Source organism: Amphibalanus amphitrite, unplaced genomic scaffold, assembly GCF_019059575.1.
Source record: "Amphibalanus amphitrite isolate SeventyFive unplaced genomic scaffold, NRLGWU_Aamphi_draft 000432F_arrow, whole genome shotgun sequence".
NCBI classification, from domain to species: domain Eukaryota; kingdom Metazoa; phylum Arthropoda; class Thecostraca; order Balanomorpha; family Balanidae; genus Amphibalanus; species Amphibalanus amphitrite.
The window spans coordinates 100,215-119,571 of record NW_024881926.1 but is presented as its reverse complement, the minus strand read 5'-3'; the positions used below and the strand labels follow the sequence as shown (position 1 = coordinate 119,571).

Below are 19,357 nucleotides of genomic sequence, written 5' to 3'. Positions count from 1 at the left end.
GCATATGACATCAATAACAGCTTTGTCAAAAACGGACCTGAGAGACCTTGCCGGTCCCTGGTTATAAGGGACTCCTGTCTCTTGCAGTAACCTGAGTGGCCCACGTTTACTGAGGGGCCCCTGGTTATTGAAGGACCCCTGGTTATCAGAGGGTTCCCTGGTCACCTGGTGGGTCCCTGATCAATTGAAACCTCCCGATCATCTGAGCGCCCCCTGATTGCCTTGGTCTTGGCGTTGGCGTACAGTTTAAAGTCGTCGGCACACTGCGGCCTCCTCTTTCTCAACAAGTCCCTCTATTTCTTCTGCAGCGAGGGCGATTTCGTTAAAATACTCCTCCATCGCGAAGCCTCGTGCGCAGACGCAGTCTTCGGGGCGCTCGCTGCGCCAACTCTTGACAACTGACGGGCTCCAAATGGAACAGATGGACTCCGAAACGAACGTGGGAATGCCGACACATGATCCCTCCAAATTTACAGAGGAGGAGATGTCCCTGACAGCCCCTTTGCAATAGGGGTCACTTTTACACTATAGACGTATGGGGAATTCGACCTTATCGACATGGTACTACGAGGTCAGCTGATCTGCTTGGCATTTAAATCGTAGTAAAACTGGCATTTAAACGCTGCGAAACAACTTACGTACAACCACGGAATATATAGTCTACGACATGGAATGGACAGGAGCTTCGATTAGCATTGCCACGTGTGTAACCAAAAATCAAGGATTTGCCGGATGAATATCGCTATTAGTGAAGGATGCGGATGAATTTTTTTCCACGTGGGTTTACATTTTCATATAAATTTTCATATAAATTTTTCATATAGATTTTCTTAACAATCATTGAATGATTCATCTTCGTCGTGACCAAATGAAGTTGTGACTGTGACTTTGAAATGGTAACCGTATATTTTGTTGGGAAGTTTAGCGCAGATTGTTACTACAGCATTCATACATATTCGTTGCATTACCGTTTTAACATTGGTCTAAAATTAGAATGAAAATTAAAACGCGTTACTGTAAAATTTGTAAAGAGTGGTTTAGCGCAGCTAATGCGGCACGGCACTGCCAACGAAAACATCCGTGGCTGCCCGTGGCCGGGGTGGGCCGCCCTGGACGTCCAGAAAACCTTAATGCAGACTGCGAATCGCAAGCGCCGCTTAGAGCGACGGCTGCTGCTGACATATTGGCAGCCTCTGAGGCGGGCGTTAATCTGTCGCCGCTGGAGATGCTAGCTGCTGTCGCCGTCGCCGCCATCGCCAACGAACGGTCCGGGGTGCAGACGGCACCGGCATCGGCCTCCTGTGTGGCCCCGGCACTGTTGGAAGGGCCGCAGGGCGCCGCTGCTGGTACTGCTACCGAGCCGGCGGTGGAGATGTCTCCCATTTGGGACGCTGAAGTGGCCGCACCACCTCCGGAGGAGCCCCAGTGCCCTGCCGCTGCTGGCACCAGTGACAAGCTGCGGAATGGGACTGCGGCCTCTCCCAGCGCCGCGCCTGCCACTTCCACCTCCAGCACCGCCACTGCCATCCTCGCTTCGGGTAAGATGTTTGCTGCGAAGCCAGGACATTTTTTTCTATTCGTACGAAATGCCTAGCTTTCATTCTTGTGAACCATGACCGCCAACTTTCATAACAGCGGCTTAATCCACTTTAATGGATTTTTGGTGAGACGTGTTAAGGACTATGCCTACTACCTATATGCATACCTACTGCTACTGTTATCGATCGCTAAGTTTCCATGAGGCGATCGTTTTGTCGGTTTAGCTATAACCACGGAATATATAGTCTACGACATGCAGACACGTGCTTTGCCTTTGTCAGGCTCGGTCCAGGCACACCAGCCTGCCCCGACACCGACGAGTGACGGCGATTTTCCTGTCGCCCCTGATGCCGGCGAGGGGCCAGCCAGACCCGTCGATGCGGCGACCGCGGTACCAGCTGACGCTGTCGAGCAAGATCGCGCGCATTTCACTGGTAGGTAAGGGACAGGGCCGAAGCATGCCCTGCAGTTTGAAAGCCGTTGGATTCGGAACCACGAATGGCAGCTCCTTCAACAGCTCTATATCTGGAACCATTTTCCGCACTGCTGGCGGCGATTCTCGATCTCTTAAGCTTTGCGGTACAGCATAACTTCAGGCGCTCGCTCTTCCTGCCATCTAGCGGAAGAAAATGTCGCGGCAGTAGAATCGCCATTTCTTTCCTCTCTGTTGACTACCATGTCAGCACATTCGTCGGTGTTTTTCAACCGCTTATTCTAAACAGTAACCGAAGGCACACTCCGAAGACTGAATGGTGTTTCGTCTCTCCCTCCAGGTACTGCGTCGCAGTGTCGCCACCATGCGCCAGTCACCGCCGCTGCGGACAAGATCGTAGTAGACGCCAGCCCCCTGGACCAGCTGCTGGCTGCTGACGCCTACATGGAAGTGACCAAGACACCGACAGGGGCCGGTAAGTTTTCACACCGTTCCATGCTTCTATCCTCAGGATACGGAAATCCTTCTCCTCCACGCCGCAACCCCCTCCTGGCTGGACAGGCAACTTTATCTCATGCGGGCTGCTCCCTTGGAGCGGCACCGCTCCAAGGGAGCAGCTGCTCCGCTGCTCCCGAGGGAGCGCACCCCGTAGCCGGGTCACCCCGTACCTTGGGGCTGGTCGGCCTGTCCTTCGGGATGGGCTCAGCCCCAGTGACTCACTAGGATGCCTGCCCAGACCAATGTCTCCCTCTAATTCCTGATCATCCTTCCGGCTCTGAAATGGTCTAATTGGACCGAAAGGGCCTAACCCAACAAAAAAAAAAAACGGCTAAGTTTTTCATTGAAATGATCGTGCAGTTTGGCAGATGCTCACTCTAAATTGCGTTGTACGAGAATCGCTGCTCCAGGAAGCGTTTTTTTTCAGCTGGAATCGATTTTGTTAAACGAGGTGAAGAAAATGGACAGCGTTGTTGAAGTGTTATTTATTGTTTCTGAACTTAACAGAGGGTTGAAGAGTGGAGCTCGGCTCAGCCGGAAATTGGTACATGGCACTCGCTGCTCGTTACCCCTCATGCAGACACGTGCTTTGCCTTTGTCAGGCTCGGTCCAGGCACACCAGCCTGCCCCGACACCGACGAGTGACGGCGATTTTCCTGTCGCCCCTGATGCCGGCGAGGGGCCAGCCAGACCCGTCGATGCGGCGACCGCGGTACCAGCTGACGCTGTCGAGCAAGATCGCGCGCATTTCACTGGTAGGTAAGGGACAGGGCCGAAGCATGCCCTGCAGTTTGAAAGCCGTTAGATTCGGAACTATTGGTCGTAACATTATTGATCTTAAAATCATTGGTCGCAGAGAGTCGCAGAAGGCGGCAATCAAAAGCTCTCAATTAGATTACAACTGGACAACTAAGCCTGTCCCGTAGTTGGTAGAGCGCTGAACTCCCGGTAATGAGAGCCCGGGTTCGAGTCGCTCCGGCGCTCGATAGTTGACACTCCATACTGGGATGGTCTGCAGTTGGTGGGAGCAGCCGCAGCCAGTTGAAGTCAGTAGAGTGGGACAGGCCGTGTCCGGCTTTGAAGGGTACGTGAAACTTTGGCATCTAAATTCTCCCGTTACCCGGAATTGCGCGATCGGACGGTAGGGGTCGTGGTCTACGCAACAAGCTCTGCTTAGTGTGGGCTCCGTCTCTGTCAATCCGCCCATTCAAACATTCGAGCTAAATTTATAAAAAAAATACCCTTATGGCGTTTAGAAGTATTGTAAAATTCAACTATGACATCACGGGCAGTTAAAGGGTCAAAACGGGAGCATTTGTTATGATGGACCAAGGCCATACTTGTAACAAAAAAGTTTTGAGTTGCAACTAATTTTGAATTTGTTCAACCATTGCAAAGTTGAAATTGTGATTTTGAGCAGGGTCAAAGTCAGGGACGGGTCACAAAAGATCACAGAGGCCGCTTTTCACCAGAAATCACGTAACATACCGTCATTAAAAAGTCATTTTCTTGAAAGTAGTTGTCAGAAGACGTAGAATTGATGCAGGATAAGGCAATGAAAGTCGCAGGTCCACATCTGATATATGTATTTCCTAAGTCATTGCAAAAATTATCGAGGGGGTTCATTTACTCCCCAGTTACGCGCGGGTTAACAGACAATCGTTTTTTTTTTTTTGCTTTTACCCATCCGGCCCTCGCCTTCAGCACATTTTTTAGACTTTCAGCCCGAGTTTGCATTAAAATATGCTATTTAAAATAGCCCATGATGATTCATTCAATAGTGATAATCATTTGAAATTTGCACCAGCATTGTTCTTCTGACAAGGGTTGTGACCTAAGGGTATATTTGCGACTGACTGTACATACGATTTGATTTGTACGATTTGATACGATTTGTACGATTTGCGACTGACTGTACATAACAATCGTCGTGACTAGTTTTTATTCTATTCCACAGATGCGATTGCCAGGAGTCAACGAAAGCTGGCCACAAAATGGAAGGTTCGCTTCTACCGCCAAAAGAAAAAACTGCAAATGCTGGAGGAGAAGAACAAGGAACTACTGAGAGCAATCCCGCATCCAGCATTCCCTGACCTCATGGCTCGACGTCCGGGTAAACCTGATTTGCGGCGGTACACCGGAGAGGAAGAGACCCGTGCACTTGCACTCTATTTTCAAGGTCCTAGGTCCTACCGGTTTCTTCAAAAGCGCTACGTCCTCCCACATCCCCGAACTTTGCGCAGAAAAATGGAAAAGATCCAGATGCGACCCGGCTTCCACGACGCCATCCTCGCCCTCATCAAGGAGAAGTTCGCCGGCAGCAGTGACCAGGACAAACTGTGCGTCATTGCCTTCGACGAAATTCACCTGAAGGCTCGGCTCGCCTACCAGCGTAGTGACGACATAATAGAGGGCTTCGCTGATCACGGCCCCCTCGGCCGCTCGAACGCCTGTGCTGACCATGCGCTGGTTATGATGGTGCGGGGCATCACCAAACGCTGGAAGCAGCCGTTGGGATTCTTCCTGAGCGCTGGAACCACCAAAGCCACCGTGCAGCAGCAGCTGCTGGTACAGTGCATCCGTCGTGTGACTGAGGCTGGACTGACGGTGCTGGCAACAACGTGTGACATGGGCACGAACAATCAGTCCACCTACAGGTTGCTCGGAGCTGCCGATAGCGGCGTCTTCACGGTAGATGGGCGAAATATTATCGCTTTGTATGACGTGCCGCACCTTTTCAAATGTCTTCGAAACGCCCTCATGAAACACGACATTAAAGTTGACGGTGAGCTATCTTCGTGGAGATATCTGGAAGCACTATTTGAGGTTGACTCCGCTTCTTTTCCACGGGCTGCACCGAAACTAACTGAACGACATATCAGACCCAACAGCTTCGAGAAGATGAAGGTTCGCTACGCCGTACAAGTTATGAGCAGAACAGTATCAGCAGCGATTACTATGTATGCAACCTTCAACAAACTCCCGCGATCATCACTCCCGACTGCTACTTTCCTGCTGCGCCTCAACAACCTGCTAGATGTCCTGAACTCTTCTACCCGGTTCAACACCTGTTCTATGCGTCGTGCGATTTCGAGCATCCACCCAGTGACAGCAGAAGAACATATCAAAATTCTCGTAGACGGCGAAGCTTGGCTTCGGCGGTGGACGGTCGGAGACGGCGCCAGCATCGATTCCGTGCGTGGTCTGATACAGACGATCAGAGGGGTTCAAGAAGTATGGAAATTGTGTCAGGCCGCTGGATGCACATTTTTGTGCACACGCCGCCTGAACCAAGACGCGCTGGAAAACTTTTTTGGCATCGTGCGGCAGCGAGGTGGGGGGACGGACAACCCAGATCCTATCCACTTTCGACATCTGTATAAGCACGCGTCCCTGAATGACCTCCTGTTGGTACCAGCAACTTCAAACTGCGCTGACGACGGAGACAGGCTGATCGCGGTTTTGAGGCAGGTGACGATGGAAACCAACGAACAGCCAGTGACAGCGTCACCGCGCCCGTCCCCTAACACACCGTCTGGAGCAGCGGGGAACTGCCCAGTGGAAATGGAAACCCGCAACGTATTAACCTACGTCTGTGGCTACCTCCTTCGCACTGCCCGCATCAGCTACGACAGGTGCAGGGCAGTAGTGATCAAACAGGAAGCGATGCCTCTGGTTGATTCAGAGATATTTACGGCCTTAAAGTCGTATACATCCATCAGTACTACCGACGTAGGTAGCCTCCTGCGCCCTACAGAAGACTGCGACGCATTCATTATAGCGTGCCATCAACAGTTCCGAGCTCAAGCTGAACACTTTTTTCACGAAGCACAGATCTGCAAACGGCTGGTCAGCTGTGCACTGGAAACAAAAGAGGCCCGGCAGCTAGCGCAAGAGATGTGCCATCCTGCAGTGCTAAGCATCATGGCGGCAACATACATGCGTATGGAGCTGCACCGCATGTGCAAAAACTTGGTGAAAAGAAAAGCTACCAAGACGATTCAGCGCCCCAAGACTGCGGCGACGAAGAAACTAGCAAAGCTGCAGCACCGGTGACTAATAGGTCATACCTACGGCAGACGACTGCTCAGACATCAGCGGGCAGCGTAAGAGGTGTTATCCTACCGTACCCAATTGTCGAGCGGTGGAGGTCCGGCCGGTCATGCGCGGGAGGCCTACGGGAAGACGCCGAACTAGCGCACTGGCGGAATTGCCGCTGTCAGCCGGCCCTGTGCCGGAGGACGGCGCGGCCTGACCAGCTGGCTACCACCTGCTGGGGAGGACCGGGCGGCCGGACGGTGATGAGTCTTTCGGCCACGTTTGGAGCGTCGTGAGCGCTCCAAATTTTAATACAAACAATTTTTGCAGACTTTTGACTTTGTCTAAAAATTTCACCGGCGCAACTCGCACAGTTTCGGAGCAACAACCCGCCAACAGAGACAGACTCACATACATCCATGTGTGACACTTCCTAACACATGCATAGTTTTAGAGTTTTATAATAGTAATTTAATTTATGAGAGTGAAAAAATAACCTCACGCTCATTAAATTGAAATGAAAATTGTTAATCAAGAATATATTCTCGTGAATGTCATTTCGTCAGTAGATTAACATGCAGAATTGATGGGAAAGCTAAGCAAAGTGTTTCGCATCCTCCGGGTCGTGAATGTCACCGACCGAAGTGACATTCACGAAAATATTTTTTGGATTAATAATTTTTATTTCGATTAACCCTATTAGTGGCAGGGGGGGGGTTGTTTTTATCCACCCCTCAGGTTTTTCGGGAATATCTCCGAAACCGCTGAAGCTACGATGCTGAAATTTTCTGACTTTTCCTAAAACTAAATTGGGCACATTCCCTGAAAATTTCAAGTTCATAACTCTACCAGGGGCGGCTCCAGAGCACTGGGAATTGGGGGTCCTATTCGTGAAGCGAGTCATTTGGGCGAAGATCACGATGCTGCACCAGTTTTACGAACAGTGAATGAAAGGTATCATGTGATAACATATACAAAGTTATTGTGCATCCTCTTTTGACACGTTTTTGCTATAATAGGCGGATCCAGGCGTCCAAAAAGGGGGGTTATTTTTTACCTCCCAACATAGGTGCCCTGACACCGCCTATGCATGACCAATACAATTTTAGTCGTTCTCTCATAAGAAAATTGTAACATGACAAGACCGTTGCCACCCTTTTTAGAAACAGTACCAACAAAAACCTTATTTACTATACTTTTTGTGTACCCCCAATCTCAATGATCTGTATCCGCCTATGATTTTTGAAAATGCATATTTTAAGGATCCATGTGAATTCCTGGTTCATTCTCTATCGATCGGCAAAAGTTGCGTTAAGATTGGTTCAGAAACCTGGCCGTGATAAACAGTCTAAAATGTATCTGCAATTTGCCCGTTTTTACCCCCCTCTACCCCCCTATTGACATTTTTTAATTTTATTTTTTTTTAGAAATGTAGATCTCGTTGAGCGAAATCGAATGCCGTTTGAATTTTGAAAATCGGCCGGTTAGATCTCGAGATATCAAGGGGGGGTCGTAAACAGCCCCCCCTGCCACTAATAGGGGGTAGCCAGGAGCCTGCCACTAATAGGGTTAAGCATGAGGTTATTTCTTTTCACTCTTGTAATGTGTACTATGCTGAAAACAACGTCTAACTTTATTCAACAATAAGTATTGTATGGTGTGAAACGTTTTTTTGAGCATGATTATGATTATAATGGTAATCAGATGGAATAGTAACCTTTTGCTCATAACTAATGTAAGCCAAAAACAAATCCAAAAACAAATGGATTTGTTTTTGGCTTACATTAGTTATGAGCAAAAGGTTACTATTCCATCTGATTTCCATTACAACAATAAGGCTGGGGGGATCCGTGCTATCGTAAGTTATATCGGACGTGGCTGCGAAACTTCTCTCGGTACGAAACTTCTCTTGATCGGAAGAAAATCGGAGGGATGAAAAAGAAAGAGCGGCAAATCGGAGCTACGTTGTACGTCAGTTGTTTCGCATCGTTTAAATGCCAGTTTTACTACGATTTAAATGCCAAGCAGATCAGCTGACCTCGTAGTACCATGTCGATAAGGTCGAATTCCCCATACGTCTATAGTGTAAAAGTGACCCCTATTGCAAAGGGGCTGTCAGGGACATCTCCTCCTCTGTAAATTTGGAGGGATCATGTGTCGGCATTCCCACGTTCGTTTCGGAGTCCATCTGTTCCATTTGGAGCCCGTCAGTTGTCAAGAGTTGGCGCAGCGAGCGCCCCGAAGACTGCGTCTGCGCACGAGGCTTCGCGATGGAGGAGTATTTTGACGAAATCGCCCTCGCTGCAGAAGAAATAGAGGGACTTGTTGAGAAAGAGGAGGCCGCAGTGTGCCGACGACTTTAAACTGTACGCCAACGCCAAGACCAAGGCAATCAGGGGGCGCTCAGATGATCGGGGGGTCTCAATTGATCAGGGACCCACCAGGTGACCAGGGAACCCTCTGATAACCAGGGGTCCTTCCAGTAACCAGGGACTCCTTCAATAACCAGGGGCCCCTCAGTAAACGTGGGCCACTCAGCAGTGTCCCAAAATATTTCGATTTGGGTGGGAAACGACATCCAAACAAAAATCATTTTGCACTCTCGTCTCAAATATCTAAGAGCAATTTTCCACTCCCAGCTTTACTGAGAATAAGCATTTGTATTGGTCATTTTACATATTACATTTTACCTCATTATACATAAATGTATGCCATTGATCTCTTTTCCACTCTTTTTGGGCCTTATCTAACTGGGGGATTTTCCACTCTTATCCCCCTTTTTGGAGAGGAATTTTCCCTCTGACACCCAAGCCAAAACACAATTTTGGGACACTGCCACTCAGGTTACTGCAAGAGACAGGAGTCCCTTATAACCAGGGACCGGCAAGGTCTCTCAGGTCCGTTTTTGACAAAGCTGTTATTGATGTCATATGCGAGCCCTTTGCCACCAGCAGAGAGCCCTTTCAAGCCTTTTTAGGGCCGTTTAACGTCTCTTGAGTTTCCTTTGAGGCTAAGGGCCTCTTCAGCAGCCGAGGGGTCTTTGAGGCCTTTTTGAGGGCCTCTTAACGTCAGCTGAGGACCGTTGGACGCCATCTGAGGACCGTTTGGGGCCTTCTGATGGCCAGTAGATGCCAACTGAGGGCTCTCTAGTCCCTGACACCAGCTGAGGGCACGCTGACACCAACTGGGGGCCTCCTGACACCAGCTAAGGGCGCTTTTATATTTGACACGAGCTCAGGGCCCTTTGACGCCCTTTGAGACATTCTGAGGTCCGTTTGACGCCAGCAGAGGACCCTTTGGGGTCATATGAGGGCCCTTTGCTGCCTTCTAAGCGGCCTTTGAGGCTTTTTGAGGGCCGCTTGACGCCACCTGAGGACCGTTGCGGTTGGACTCCAGTTACGGACCGTTTGAGGCCTTCTGATGGCCATTTTGCGCCAACTGAGGGCCGGGGGGCCCTCTGACACTAGCTGGGGGCCCTCTGACACCAGATAAGGGCCCTTTAAGGCCTTCTGAAGTCCGGTTAACGCTAGCGGAGGGCCTTTTGAGGCCAAATGAGGGCCCTTTGAGACCATATAAGGGCTCCTTGAGGCTTTTGAGGGCCGCGTGACGGCATCTGAGGACCGTTGTACTCCAGCTGACGACCGTTTGAGGCCTTCAGATGGACTTTTGGCGCCAGCTGAAGAGGACTCACTGACACCAGTTGGGGGCCCTCTGACACAAGCTAAGGACTCTTTAAGGCCTTCGGAGGGTCGTTTGACGCGAGCTCAGGGCCCTCTGACGCAGGTTTAGGGCCCTTTGACGCCCTTTAAGGTCTTCTGAGGTAGGTTTAACGTTGGCTGAGAGCCCTTTGAACCCATCTGAGGGCCCTTTGAGGCCATCTTGTGGCCCTTCATTTGGCCATCTGAGGGCCCTTTGACACCAGATTAGGGCCATTTGACGCTAACCGAGGGCCCTTCGAGACCATCTGAGGACACGGTGAACCCATCTGTGGGCCCTTTGAGGTCTTTTGAGGGCCATTGAAACTTCACCACAATACCCCTGGCTGCGCTACTGGGCATTTATGGACTCGTATGGGCCTGCTGGGGAACGAGATGGGCCCTCCCGGTCTTTTTAATCATTATTTCAGTTCATTTTACATGGTCTTCGGCGGTCTAAAGATTAGGGGCCCCAACTCGAATGGGGGGGGGGGGGAGGCCCGTGTGCCCTCTCCTATGTGTGGCCTTGCCGACACTACACCGCTTCCCCTCCCTCCGCCATAAACGCACCGCTGCACTGCTAGGCGCCGACAAATACGGACCGGCGCCGCAACCGGCTCCCCCGCGGCCTGCCTCGCGTTGACATAGCCCTTTCCGAACACCAGTGTAACCCCCACGCGGCCTAGGTATCGCCGCGCCCACCTGTCCGCGGCGCGGCCTGTGATGGCGTATCGGATCATTGATGGTGCGATACATGTTTTGGTCAGATTTTCGCAATTAACGCGAAAAATTGCCCAAAACATTTTTTAAATTTAAAAATTGAAAAAAAATAATTACAAAAATGACGTGAAAGTGACCGTTTTCAACGTGTAAATTTAAAACGCTCTAGCGCAGCCATTTTTGAAGAAATCGACTTCAAATTTTGCACACGTGTTCATCAACCATATTTGTTTAACATATATTTCGGTTTTGTGAAAATTTGGAAAATTTCTTATATTTTTCTCTTGAGAAAGAGGTAAAGCTTCGCTACGATCGGCCTTCCGATCGACCGAGAAGATTCGTAAAGTTAGTTCGTATCTTCACCATTTGCGATACAACTTGCGTATCTACTTAGCCTACGATGTGATGGATCCCTCCAATATCTGTTCCGATTCAACTTACGTTTGATCGCAACTGCGAGGTGCCTTGCGATCACATGGATCCCCCCAGCCTAAGTAATTTAATTAGATAAAACTCATCTCGTCCATCAGCACGGAAGTGCCAAAACCACAGCAGCACACCCAAATTGCCAGGTAGCCAAAAACTCAGCAGTTACAGGAAAAATTCGTGTTGTCCATTCCATGTCGTAGACTATATATTCCGTGGTACAACGTAGCTCCGATTTGCCCCTCTTTCTTTTTCATCCCTCCGATTTTCTTCCGATCAAGAGAAGTTTCGTACCGAGAGAAGTTTCGCAGCCACGTCCGATATAACTTACGATAGCACGGATCCCCCCAGCCCTTCCCTTTTAACCGTTCCATCATTTCTGATGTATTTTTGACGTGGCATCCACTAACCGAGCCTAGCGCACGAGTAAGAGGCTTGGCCAGGATTTTTGCTATGCGGTGCGGCGCACTTCCCACGCCGGACGTAATAGGTCGCATGGGTCGACCTGCCTTGTGAACTTTAGGAAGCCCGCGCATTTTGCATTCCCAATTTTGAAAAGGTGGATACGGTAGCACGACAGCTTGAACAGGCCGGATTCAAGACGGTGATAAGTGCGGGACACAAAAGTGGCGATATTTTAAAAGGTGCACGCGACGAAGATAGGGATCACGAAAGTAGCATAGTCTATCAGATACCGTGCGCTGTTTGCGAAAAACAATATGTAGGCGAGACAGGTAGGGGCCTACTATGCATTTCAGACCCCATGAGACCCTAATTTTTGGCGATAATTTGTTCAATATTTGTCCAATTTGCTTCAAATTTTCACAATGCACATTTCAGCTCAAGCGCCAATTTTCGCCAATATGGTCTCTTAACAACATATCAAATTTTAGGGTACTTGTCGTTGCCTCGTAATGTTAAAATCGGCTCCGTAAATCCGTCAGTGGAGTAGAGGCTATCCGTGCGTAGGTGTGACGTCACAAACACGTGACCATTAAGCTCCGCCCTCCCGGCGGACGGGGTAGTGACCTTGGCCGGTCAGTCGACTGCGTGGAGCGGGCGGGGCAGTAGCTGTCGCACCGGGGCGGCTCGCATGGACCGTAGCTGCCGTGCAGTTGTCGTTGCAGCCGTAATTTCATCGAATGAGCTAAATAGCGCGCATAAGTAACGCACCAGCTGAAGCCCTCGACTAATTGTATCTATCACAAATGTACGTACACCTTGTTCAGTCACAAAAAATAAATATTTCCACACAAGATTCGGGGCTTGTGAAAAACGCGCATAAAAGACGCTGTTGATTTCAAATGATTGCGTAAGATTATGTATCGCGTCAGACTACGTCAAAATTGCAAAACAGAATCACCATTAACATGCTGCAATCTATGTGTTTGATATATGAAATTTGATTAGGAATGTATGCCGGCGTGATCGATTTATATCATCACGGAGCAACTAAGCATTGAACACCTTCAGGACTAATCCATTTGATCATCGACTTAGGTTGAGGAGGTCGCCAGACTAACTTTGCCCCCAGAGCTTGTGTGTTGAAATGCAAACATGAAAAGTAAAAGCCTAGAGATAGTTTCCTCACCATTGAGGACATACCCATGGGTGGAGAATGTTTGAAAAAGTTACCCCGGCCGGCGACCAATAGTCGGAAAGACGATATGCTCACATTGTTGTCAACAGTCATCATAAGCAAACCCCTTACGCAGCCTTCTTCAATGTTGGGCAGCTCAACCTCCTATAAAACAAACAGGGAGTCGATCCAGGAATATCGACTGGTCCCGGTCTCGCAGCTCAGTCGGTAGAGCGTTGGACTCCGCGTGGCAAGAGTATGCGTCCCGGTTACAACAGTCCGATTTCGAAGCAATCGCAACGGACGCTCGGTGTTTATGAGCATCCTGACGAGTACGCTATTATAAACACTAAACAGGTATGGTTGCGGTCTTTGGCACTGGCAGGCCAGTCGAAGGCAGCGAGGTCAAGCATTGTTTCAGAAAAAGTGCGCCGAAAACGCGCCAAATTTTCGAAACTGAACCCGATTTGAGAGCAGTCTTGGCATTGGCGACCACACGCGGGTCCTGGGGTTGGAGATTATGGTATGTTAAGCAAATAGTTAGTTACCTGATTTGCAATATTACGCCCATGGCAGTGAACATTTGAAGAACGAGTTTTCTTTTCTCGTTTCGAGACAGCTTCTAGGATTTACAAGAGTGGAAAAGTTACCCCGGCCGCGCCGGGGTAGGCTGAAAGTTACCCCGGCCACGGCCGGGGTGGCCGGGGCAGGTTCTCCACCCATGGACATACCTACTGTTACTTAAGTTTTACAAAAAAGATGCGAGTTTATTGATGATCGTTCTCGTGTAGTGCCCAACGTCCGCCTGCCACATTGCTATTTCTTTTTGTGCACTTCTTAACAATATATCACACACATGACACCGCGATAAAGGCCATTTCTACCATACGACACATTACGCTTCTGCCCCACCCGGCGCCCCGCACCGCTTCACGAATCACGAATACGGTCGTTTCGCTGGAGCGATGCCCCAGGCAATCGGCCGTGCCCGAGACTCTTCATCCTACTTTGTTGTTTTCTGCGCCTTCCTAAGAAACATTTATTGGCACTGCCAAATATATCAATATTTTTGGGTTAAGCACAGGCTTGCACATGATCTTATAGGTAATCGGGTAGTGACCTGACCCAACCTGACGATGAGATAGGTGCAACTCCGGCTTAAATAAATGTTCAGAGTCCAAGAGTCTATCCATCTTTCCTTCTACGGCCGGTTCCGTTCCAATAGATCCTACCTTGATTCCGATCATTCTGAATATTCTGAGCTGGCTCGACGCTTAACCCTCGCCCTGGCAGGGGGGGGGGGGTCGATGCGACCCCCCCCTAAGGTTTTTCGAAGATAGCGTAAAAACGGCGGCGCGCAGCGCCGCCAAATTTGGCACAGCCTATGGGGCAACCTTTTTACATATGACCTGAAAATTTCAGGTCCGGGTGACCTTGGGTCAGGTCACCAGGTCAGAAAAACCGGTACAAGGTCATGGTCAAATTTCAATTTTCTTTTTGCACCTGTCCAACTCACAGTTTTGCACTGATTTCCTTCAAACTTTCAGGATGTGCTAAGTTCACCGAGTTGTATAACATATAGTTCGGGTTTTTTGAGGTCACTGACCTGAGGTCAGTTAGAGGTCATGGTGTCGTAATGTTAAGCCTATGGGAAAATACTAAATTCGGAAAATACTGGAGATATCCGCTTCGTTTTATCACTTTTGTGCTTTGAAACCACAGTACTTAACAGCAGGTCACTTGGTGCTTCTTTGTTTGGTGTACTTATCCATGGGTCAGGTCAAATGAGGTCAACTGAGGTCAAATGACGTTTTTGCCAATAACTTGGCATATAATGACGCTAGAGCTTCAAAAATGGTATCATTGTGTTCCTGGTGATCAGCCGAATCGAATGATATGCAATATGATGCCATTTGGTCAACTTTAACTTAAGTTATTAATTTAAGTTTACTTAAAATTTAAGAAAAACTTTAAGTACACTTAAGCAAGCTAAAATGTATATCATTCGACGCGCCTTGACGTGCTGAGTTCACTGGTGCTTTTCTTTTTGCTCTATCTTAATTAGATCAAAAGTAATAAGCGAAAAACTTTTGACCTGTTTTTAGCGAAATTTTTACATTTATACCCCCCAAAACCCCCCTAAATATTGACCTAGAGCAACCAAATTTACACAGGGGCGAGAACTCCAGGGGGCCCACCTACCTACCAAATTTGGTGTTTCTAGGTGCCATAGGAGCCAATCGCGAGGGGGGGGGGTCGCATCGACCCCCCCCCTCGCGATTGGCTGCCAGGCCGTGTTATGAAAAATGCCCTGCCAGGGCGATGGTTAAATACCAAAATAAGGTGAAGAGGATACCAAATGCCCTCAAACGGATAATTTTTTGGGCTTTCGTCCCGAAACAACTTTGCCAGCTTCACTTGTCTCCAGTATGTGGTCCCGCTCCGACCTCTCCGCGGTGCTGACACCGACTGAAGCGGCATAGACCCATCCCGGTCACGGCCAGTGGGCGGAGTTTAGTTGGGCCCGGCGCAACGTGATTGGCCAGCGCTCCTATCCAATCCGGTGCGGTAGCGAGCGAGCCTCTATCCGGGTGCAAAAACTGATTAACATTACGAGCCAACGACAAGTGCTCTAAATTTTGATATTTTGTTAAGAGACCATATTGACAAAAATTGGCGCTTGAGCTGAAATATCGTTTGCCAAAATTTCAAGCTAATTGGACAAAAATTGAAGAAATTATCGCCGAAAAGTAGGGTCTCATGGGGTCTGAAATGCATAGATGCATTTCAGACCCCATGAGACCCTGTTTTTTGGCGATAATTTATTTAATATTTATCTAATTGGCTTGAAATTTTCGCAAAGCACATTTCAGCTCAAGCGCCAATTTTCGCTAATATGGTCTTTCAACAAAATATCAATTGTTAGGGTACTTGTCGTTGCCTCGTAATGTTAAAATCAGCTCCGTAAATCCGTCAGTGGAGTAGAGGCTATCCGTACGTAGGTGTGACGTCACAGACACGTGACCATTAAGCTCCGCCCTCCCGGCGGACGGAGCGGTGACCTTGGCCGGTCAGTCGGATGCGTGGAGCCGACGGGGCAGTAGCTGCCGGACCCGAGGCCGTATGCCGGACCGCGGCAGCTCGCATTGGACGTGGCTTCCTTGCGGTTGCCGTTGCAGTAATAACGATACAGCAGAAACTAACGCTCGTAATTAGCACACTAGCCTTCGTTATGGCATTTATCGCAAATTAGCCTACACCATGTCAATCAATAAAGATATGGGTATTGCGTAAGTTACAAGTTCAGTAAGTTCAGGGCTAGTGACTGCATTTTTGCTTGATTTAACGTCATTAAAAAAACGTTGATGTCAACTGACTGTGAACTGATGGAAGACGTCGGTCAGCTTACGTCAAATTTGCAAGACATGATAAACAGTTACCTACACCGTAGCATTTAAGAAATGTGGTTGCAATATGAAATATATTATGCTTATGCGTATGCTTGAGATGGATTCATGCGATTGCGGTGCATCATGAACACCTTCAGAACTAACCCATTTTATAATTGGCTAGATTGAGGTCACCGGACTGACTTGATCCCAGGATTTCGTGTTGAACTACAAATAATTAAAATACCTGTAAGTAAGTAGCCTACTGCCTCATTATTGGAGAGCCTTTAGTTTCACAAAAAGACGCGATTTCTTTACTATAGCCATCTATAGCCAATGCGCTTGTTTCCCTTATTCTGATGTCACATTTCTACCATGCGCAATAAATCGCACATCACATTTCTGCTCCCTTCTCAACGCTTCCCAAATTACGAACACAGCTCTTAGAGCGATGTCTTAGGCAATCGGAAGTGCTCGCAACTCATCATCCTTACTCCGTTGCTTTCTGCATAGGTATAACAGCGTCTTCAGAAACAGCGATTGACGCAACGACAACGCAACGCAGCGATTGAAGCAACAATATCGATATTTTCGAGTAGTGCAGAGGCATCGCATGCCATGGGTGACAGAACAATGGCACGACCTGACCATGAGATAAGCGCCAGAATGTGCATTCATTCAGAATGCATGACTCAGCTCTCTATTTAAGGTTGGTTCTGGGGAGGTTGATATCCTCATTATGAATATGATTATTCTTCATATTCTGAGCTGGATCGGTGTTAATATACCAAAAAAGAGAAGCGGTTACCAACTCCCACAAATGAAGAGCAAACTTTCGCTCAGACACTTCCTGTTGATTCCATGCATGTTTCCAGCGCGCGGCCCCCGTGCGACCTCCCCGCGGTGCTGCCGCCGACTGAGCCGGCATAGACCCAGCGCGGTCACGGCCAGTGGGCGGAGTTTAGTTGGGCCCGGCGCCACGTGATTGGCCAGCGCTCCCATCCAATCCGCTGCGGTAGCGAACGAGCCTCTATCCGGGTGCAAAATCTTATTAGCATTACGAGCCTATGACAAGTGCTCTAAATATTGATATTTTGTTAAGAGACCATATTGATGAAAATTGGCGCTTGAGCTGAAATGTCTAATGTCAAAATTTCAAGCTAATTGGACAAAAATTGAAGAAATTATCGCCGAAAAGCAGGGTCTCATGGGGTCTGAAATACATAGTAGGTACCCGTGTCGGGGAACACAGAAGAGACGTGAGGGGGCACGTGTTAAGTAATGCGATAGTGGTTCATGTGGATGAGGCCGGGCACTTACCAAGGTGGGAAGGGGCTGAAATTTTAGGGAAAGGTATGAACAAAAATATCAAGAGGGCACTAGAGGCTGCACACATCAAGACCAAGAACACACTTAACACAAGAGGGGGATTTTATTCGATGGCAGCAGCGACAGCCAGATTATCCTTGCTGAAACGGAGCACGCTTGTGAGGAACGAACGTGATCGAATGTAAAAACACCGAAATGTCATTACCATGTGTAATTTCTTAATGCTGATGTTATTTTTAAAATGTGATTTGTGACTTCAGGAAACATTTTATATCAATTACTGACGATGACACAGTGTTGTCGAAACGTCTGAAATACAAAAAGATTTAGATTTTAATTATAATTTTCGTTCGCAACTCTTGGCCATCAGACTTTATAAAAATGAAACATGTCTTTCCGCCTCGATCCAGCCTACCTACTCGTAACTCGTTATATAATAAATGACTTTGCGTGGTCGGATCATAAAATTAATCATGAGATAGGGTGCGAATAAATGTTGCGCTTGCCAACGGCTAATACGTAGCCTTGTGTGCTAAATAAATCAACCATACGGTTAGATTTTGTAAGGCCCAACGATCTCGTTTCTTCGAACATCAGGAATTCAGAAGATAACTAAATATTTGAAGTGTTTGAGCAGCCAAATACATCACAGTGCGTTTATTATTCCACCCATCTCTTTGAAGAAGCCCCAGCGCGGACCAGGGACCAGTCCTGGCCACAATCGACGCTGGACAGGCTGCGAAGGCCAGGGGAGGGCCATTCCGGCTCAGCGGCGCCCCCTGCACAACATCGCTCCTGCAGCGCCACCAGAACTGTCCCGGCCGGCAGACGAACTATTAGTTCTGAATACACCCGCTTGGCGTCGGACGCCCGATCCGACGTAACATAATAATCAGCGGCTGCATTTCTTGCTCGCTTATCTGTAGTTTACCGTCGGTCACCCACTCTCCCATTCATGATTTTTCAGGGCTTACTTGACCCTACGGGTACTATGGGTGAGAGGAGCACAAGTGGGACGCACAAGCACCCCGTTCAGGGAGCTTAGATGGCGCTGGGGTCACTGAGGGCGCTGGGGTCACTGATGGCGCTGTGGACGCTGAGGTCACGGGGCCTAGAGGGCGCTGCGGGCGCTATGGGCGCCTTCGGTCGCTGGTGTCGCTGAGGTCACCGGTGGTCCCCAGGAACAGGAGCTCACTCACCAGGCGTTTAGCGGCGGGCGCCTTCGGAGGGTTCCGGTTGGTGCCGTAGTTTTTCATGTATGTGCCACACTCGTTGCAGAGGTAGTGGTTGGTCGAGGCGCGCTGCCACAGCGGGGTGCTGACTGTGCCGCAGTTGACACACTCGCGGCCCTCCTGGTTAGCGGGGTCACCTGGGGGTCAAACGGAGGTCACTCACAGCTGGCAGATACAGTCGACACACTCGCGCAGCTCTCCTGGTTAGCGGGGTCACCTGGGGGTAGCAAAGATGTCACATCACTTACCTTGTTGTTACATGGCCTGCGTGATGGAGTTCTTCAAAATGAAAGACAATATTTCGCATTATTTTTGTCAATGCATTGTCCAAGGTTTCATAAGTATATACTGTGCGAACTTGGTAAAAGTTAATTCTGTAATGCATCATTTCAAGAGCGCCTAATAACAAATATGAATAAAATACAAGTACAAATATATTACATTATAGGTATAACAGTACCTAAAACAAAAGCCAAATG

The 19,357-nt window shown here is 48.8% G+C and overlaps 1 protein-coding gene across 1 annotated transcript in view; it reads right to left on the bottom strand.

Annotated features, from left to right (window-relative positions):
• Window positions 1–19,357, bottom strand: part of LOC122391321 (box A-binding factor-like) — a 40,034-nt gene that overhangs the window by 11,262 nt on the left and 9,415 nt on the right. Inside the window, exon 3 of the mRNA XM_043385117.1 lies at window positions 18,846–19,015. Within this exon, the coding sequence (XP_043241052.1) occupies window positions 18,846–19,015 (170 nt within the window). The remainder of the gene's footprint in view (window positions 1–18,845; window positions 19,016–19,357) is intronic.